General features: G+C 33.9%; 2 protein-coding genes across 2 annotated transcripts; one reads left to right on the top strand and one right to left on the bottom strand.

Moving 5' to 3' along the window:
* Nucleotides 1-633: 633 nt before the first annotated feature.
* Nucleotides 634-2,676, bottom strand: LOC139521288 (uncharacterized). Its single transcript, XM_071314762.1, has one exon. The coding sequence runs from the start codon at nt 2,674-2,676 to the stop codon at nt 634-636; it is 2,043 nt and encodes a 680-aa protein (XP_071170863.1).
* A 2,517-nt stretch (nt 2,677-5,193) lies between these two features.
* On the top strand, nt 5,194-6,603 carry LOC139521289 (piggyBac transposable element-derived protein 4-like). The gene is made up of 3 exons (XM_071314763.1): nt 5,194-5,435; nt 5,701-5,882; nt 6,269-6,603. Exons 1-3 carry the CDS (start codon nt 5,212-5,214, stop codon nt 6,601-6,603), a joined length of 741 nt encoding a protein of 246 aa, XP_071170864.1. The 5' UTR covers nt 5,194-5,211.
* Nucleotides 6,604-6,997: the final 394 nt, after the last annotated feature.

Raw genomic sequence — 6,997 nt, forward strand, 5'->3', positions numbered from 1 at the left:
AAAACCATTTCATTCATGTATCATAATTTCTCTCGTAAGTTAAATTACGTTTAAAATAATAATTAAAAGTTACGCATATTTCTAATAAATAGTACACAATGTTTTCTCTCTTTAAATAAGTTTTGATATAATAAAAAGATAGTATACATAAAAAGTTTCTTACCAACTTTAATCTGTCTAATAAAACAATGTGCATCCGTATGTTATCAAAATAAAGTCTAGACGACGAAGCGCACGTCAAAGGCGTAACGTCATAAAACAGAAACGGGAAAATGTGTTGTTCAAAAGAGCGCAACGTTACATTAGCGCTTTCATAAATAAATAGTAAAAACTGTGTTTCTTATTCTTACAAGAATAAATGAATATGTTAGTTAAACATTTAATAAATAATAAACTTATATTTAAAATTTGAATATTTAAAATCTTACACTCCCCACAATGAAATTACCAAATAATTTCTTAATACAGTTAGAAAAATATAATACAATTTTGTCACCAATAAAAAATAGTTCTATTTAGAACACTCTAGTAAGCATAGTTTATTTGTGTCTCAAATCTGTGACTGACTAGTTTTAACCACACAGCTACGGATATGACCATGACGGCTCCTTGTGATCTCGACTATTCTACCCGTTATCCTCTCTGTATATCATCAGCAACTAAAACAATATCGTCTAATTCAACATCTTGTTGTTCCCTCTGCCATTTGCTTCTTTGCTGCGGCTTTCTTTCCCCTGGACCTCCTTTTGTTTCCTCCTTTCTTGCTTTCTTGGATGGAGACCTTGCCCTTTTCTTTCCCCTTCTTGGGTTCTTGGAACGAGTACGTTTTGCTGCCTTACCCGGGGAGGCAAATGCTGACCTGCTCCTGCTCCTTCTGTTGGACATGGACTTGGATGAACGATGAGTTGGGCTTGGCATCCGTCTTGCTGGGTGATACAAGACTGACTCCTTCATTTTCATAGCCTCTGTATCATCTGTAGACAAGCAATTCTTGTCTTCTCGTGCTCTATCATCATTTATAACATTTGACGCATGCATATCTTCAATAGGACCACGAATAGCCCATCCGAGGCGTGAGCGAATTGCATATGGTTGGTTTTCGTTACCGGACCTTACTTCTAGCGGAATGTGAGCGTTAGGTGAATCTGTACCTATTAACAACATGACCTCGGTTAAATCAGTAGAGGGTATCTGTATATCGGCTAAATACGGCAATTTTCTTATATCTACATTTTCTGCGGCAGATCGAGCTGAAATTGGAAGCTTCTTTACTGACCAGACCTTTTTTAACGACACCTTATCATTTCCGTCAATAGCTTTTACTTGTAAGTCAACTTCTTGACCGTGAATTGTACAACCAGAAGAGTTAACAGTAGACATCTCGAAAGTGACCGGCTTGCTGACTATATTTAATTTCTGAAGTAATCGTTCATCACATAAAGTTTGATCTGCTCCGTCATCTAGCAAGGCAAATATTTTGCAAGAGTTACCGTTCTGACCCTTAACGAGGACAGGAACAATTCCTAAACAGTTCTTAATCATAGAACCTTTAGTAGCTGCGCAATTTACTGACGGCTGAGTAGCTGCATGATCAAAACCGGGCTGAGACCAACTATGCAATAAAATATTATGCTTAACATTACAGTCAGATACAGTGCATGCTTTTGATTTTCTACAATTGTTAGCAAAATGCTTCCCTTTTAAACAATTATAACACAATTTTAACATGCGTACTAATTTATACCTATCATCTAAACTCATTGACTTGAATTTGCTACAAGATGTCAAATCTACACATGTACCTGTACAACATTTACATGTTTGCTCATAATTAGCTGTGTTATCTAAACTTTGAGTACTTAACGTAGTAATCTTACTATTAACTGTATCATTATTATGATGTTTACTTGTAAAAACCCTATTATCAGTCTTGTTCTGATTGTTTTCTCTACAAAGATCGTACCCATACATAGAACTAGCAATGCGTGATTTTTCGTCTACAAATTTAGCTAAGTCAGAAAAACGGGGTTCTCTACCAGACTCACTAATTGAATGAGCAATGTCGACCCATCTTGTTTTCATATGCATTGGAAAGCGTTTAACAATACACCTTAAATTTTCAGAATTATCAATATCTGAATTAAAACCTAACTGAGACAATGTGATTTCACATTTTTGCATTTCTAATGCCAATTTAGATAAACCTTCAATATCTGACGCTTTAATCTGAGCGCCGTACACTAATTTTTCAATAAATGATCTAGCAATTACATGTGGCCTACCGTATCGGGAGTACAATATTGCCCTAGCACGTTTGTAACCCTCATCAGAATCTAATAATACACAATCTTCTATACAACACTTTGCTTCACCTCTACAGTACTGAATTAAATAACTCAGTCTCAAACTATTATCACTTATTCTACCTTCAATGTTTGTCTCAAAGTTCCGTATAAACTTACTATAGTCTAACGGAGTTCCATTAAAAGTTAATAATTCTGGTTTTGGCAAATTAAACCCTTCGTGAAGTGTAGATGCTAGGCGTTGAAAAGCCGAATCTATGCTGGAAACACTTACATCCGAAAATCCAGACTGAGCACTGATTCCCTGTGTACTGTTATTAATGTTCATCTTTGGTTTATCAGTTGCTGCAGTTTGTCCGGAAAGAGAGTTCATATTAATACACTTTTCACTCGCAGGAACAGAGCTCTGTAATGTTTGCTAGACTGTTTGCGAAATGTTCCGAATGTTCACGATTCCACTGGTATTATCTGTGTCTTCTTCCACTGCTTCTTGCCACACTGATTCTTCGATATTGGCCTCTTCCATCTCGGATAGTTGATTAAATACCTGTTGTCTAAATTTAATTTCTATTTGTGCACGCTCTAGTTCATGCTGTTCTGATAATTTCCTGAGTTTAAGTTCTGCGATGAGCCGCTTAGCTTTGGCACTGCGAAATCTAGATTGTGATGAAACTGAAGATCGTGAACTCAAACTGCTATCAATTGAAACTGTATCACTTTCTTCGGGTATTTCCTCTTCATGCGATTTTTCACTCGCGATATACTGAGAAAATCTATCCCGGAATTCTACAAAGTTCTCATGACAACGTTCATAGTTCACTTCCAAATTTGCTATAACTTCTGATTGTGTACACAAATCTAAACACTGTAAGTGTGCTAACTTAAATTGTTCAAACCTTTCACATAACTTTGAATATAATTGTTTTGCATGTTCCACGTTCTCATATGAAATTAAATTCTTCTCCAATTCTTTGTACAATTTAGTAAGCTGCGCTAAATTCGTACTACGAGTCCGTTTTGCATCACTGAAGTCCAGACAGTCTTCTTTCCGTCTATCGGTAGCCATTTTTTAACAAATATTCAAAATTCGGCACAATTTTAGAATTTCCTCCTCTCCAAAGTTGAGAATTGTACGAATCACATAAAGTTTAACTTAGGGCGAAGAAATGAGTATGCGAGTTAAGTTGCGCCATGTATCTATCTTTTATTCTTTTATAAAAATCATATGGTCGCTAATAATCGATTCTCTACAAATAAAGAATAATTTCACATAAATAAAATACATAAATTATAATAAGATGTACATGTTTAAGTATTCATATTAAACTAAACAAACAATAAAACCATTTCATTCATGTATCATAATTTCTCTCGTAAGTTAAATTACGTTTAAAATAATAATTAAAAGTTACGCATATTTCTAATAAATAGTACACAATGTTTTCTCTCTTTAAATAAGTTTTGATATAATAAAAAGATAGTATACATAAAAAGTTTCTTACCAACTTTAATCTGTCTAATAAAACAATGTGCATCCGTATGTTATCAAAATAAAGTCTAGACGACGAAGCGCACGTCAAAGGCGTAACGTCATAAAACAGAAACGGGAAAATGTGTTGTTCAAAAGAGCGCAACGTTACATTAGCGCTTTCATAAATAAATAGTAAAAACTGTGTTTCTTATTCTTACAAGAATAAATGAATATGTTAGTTAAACATTTAATAAATAATAAACTTATATTTAAAATTTGAATATTTAAAATCTTACAACAGCAGTTCCAAGAGGTCAGCCAGGATACGACCCCCTCCACAAGATAAATCCAGTTGTTCAATTCTTCAATGAAGTGTTCGAACTTAATTATAGGTAAATGTCAACTCAAATATAGAAATATACACAAGCCATTACGCGGTCATGTTTCCATGTTAAAAATAAACATAAATTTATTGCTGGAACTGAGACGAATTTTGTCCTAATCATATTTTCCAATGCATACTAACTGTCATTGATTTAACACTGGTACCTCTTGTTTTGGGAAAGATAAGAGTGAAAAAATCAATGTAATCAAAATTGTACAATCTGGTTATGTCGTTCATTATGAAATTCTAAATTATTTTTTTTAATTGAGACAAGACTTGTTGTAAATAGATTTTACGGATTTTCAGACTATCTCAAAACATAGTTGTGGATGAGAGAATAGTTGGTTTCAAAGGGCGTCATGTTTTGAAACAATACATTTCAAACAAGAAGGCACACAGATGGGGATCAAAGTTGTTCGTCTTAGCTGAATCCAGAACAGGTTATACCCATCAGATAAATGTGTACAAAGGGAAACGAAATACAGAACGCCATCCCAATGGACAAGGGTAAGTGAAAAAAAGGGGGTGGTAACTCTGGATTTTCAGGTTTAGCGAAAATGCCAAAATAATATCGGCGAGATTATTTTTATGAAAATACCTTATAATATCGGAAAAGAACACGAAAAATATTACTTTAATTGACTCAAATTAACATGATTGTTTCTGTAAATCGATGGCGACTGTATTGCGAATGAATATGACAATCCATGAAAGTAGACCAAAATTTACGCACATCTCCAGGTTTATACAGGGTATAACTTAATGACGCTGTTAATTAAGAAATGGCTACTCCTTATAATCAAGTAAGGCCGAATATAAGACACGCATATTTAACATTTTGACTTGATAAAAAGTTCTAAATTCTTACCTATTTCTATCTAATCGTTTCATTTTATTATTGTCTGTTTTCCTTTTATTTTTTTTTCGTCCTGATTATACATGCAATATTTGTGACTGGACAAACACTCAATCAATCAATCAATTTTTTGTATAGATATAAATCGGTAATGGATTTATTACGTCCTCATTTTGGCAAAAACCATCACGTAACTATGGATAATTGGTTTTCATCACCTAAACTGATGAACGACCTAAGGAACCGGGGAACGTATGCAACAGGAACTGTAATAGCAAGACGGAAGGGCTTACCTGCAAGTTTTAAAACAGCTCGGCTCCCCAAAGGAAGTGTTGTTGTTAAATCACAGAGAGATCTTTTGGCTATTTTGTACGTAGATCGGAGAAATGTGACTTTCCTGACAACAAGTGAAAATGCACGGTAAGTTTCTTGTTTTTCAACCCAGCTTTGTCCGATAGGCCAATCCCTATTGACAATACTTGACTTTTAAAATAAAAAGTTATTAAAATACAACGTTGTCAAAAAAATACTTACATCGTGGAATATATGAAATACTTTCTTACACAATGTGAAAATTAACTATACAATAAAGTACAAGCTTGAAGTAACAGTCATGGCTAATAAAATTATAATATCACCAAAGTAAACATACAATAAAACAAGTCTTACTTAATATATTTTTCAGAACTGTGCGAAAAGTTAATAGTAAAGGTAGAGTTGTGTCTGCTCCAAGTGTTGTCCACAAATACAACCAGACCATGGACGGTGTCGATCTTGGGGATCAGCTTTTGCTTAAATTTGAGCCACAATTTAAAGGTGTGAAACTCTGGAGAAAAATTCTCTTCAACCTTCTTACTACAGCTACAGGTATGTCTCATCTTAAACATTTGCAAGCTTTTTTAGTTGTCAATTCAAAGCCTAACTAAAAGACTATGTGCTTATGTTCAGTTGCAAATATTTCATGCATTGCCTAGAACAAGGATAAGTTGATATAAGTACCACGTATGATTTTTTTCACTCGTTCCCGTTATCATTTCTTATCTAATTACAAGTATATAGCTTACTGTTTGGTGTGAGCTAATGCTCCGTGTTGAAGGCCGTACTTTGACCTATAATTGTTAACTTTTTATACACTGTGACTTGGATGGAGAGTTGTCTCTTTGGCACTTATACCACATCTTCTTATTTATATATATGTATATAATAGATTTGCACGGACTTAAACAAATAAACTTGCACTTAATATTTTTCAGTAAATGCATATATATGCTACAGAAACTGTTTTCTTGTCCAGAGGAAATTAGACCATGTGAAATTTCAAAACGCAGTAGTTCGTGGTTTGATCGGGGATTTTAGAGGAGGCAAGAGAAGGAGGGGGAGAAGACCAGACAATATTCCTATTGCAAATGCAATAAGGATGCATTTTCTTGATGTTATTCCTGATGGCAAGAGGCGAAAATGTGTTAAGTGTTCAGGTTATTACAAGTACAGGAAATCCCGTATATCAACATGGTGTTCTGTATGTGGCGTGGGTCTTTGTGTTGGTCGATGTTTCAGAGAGTTTCATTCATATGGACAGGAAGAGTAAACAGTTGAATTATGAAATATTATTCATGTAAAATACAGTGCAATAATAAAGGATCTTTTAAAAAGATTTCATATTGTATTAAACAGATGAGTTAAAAAAAGTCAAGAATTTTTTTTTCAATTTTTTTTTTTCGCTGAAAATTCTTTTGTGTTCTCTAAAAGTAAAAGAAAAACAAAAAAGATTTATGATTATTTCAAAGCGAAGAAATATTTTTAAAACATTTCTGTGTTTGTTGGTCCTCATTTCATGAAATTCTGTCAACGAACGACTTCGTTTTGATCTTTTGAAAACACGAGTTTTTGTATAAACTTTTGACGTTTTCACAACGACGGCGGCGATATTTTATTTTTATTTGGCTGTAGAACGTCACTCGGTGAAATCTTTATGGTGACGT

The sequence above is a fragment of the Mytilus edulis genome, chromosome 4 (genome assembly GCF_963676685.1).
Source record: "Mytilus edulis chromosome 4, xbMytEdul2.2, whole genome shotgun sequence".
In the NCBI taxonomy this organism is placed as follows: domain Eukaryota; kingdom Metazoa; phylum Mollusca; class Bivalvia; order Mytilida; family Mytilidae; genus Mytilus; species Mytilus edulis.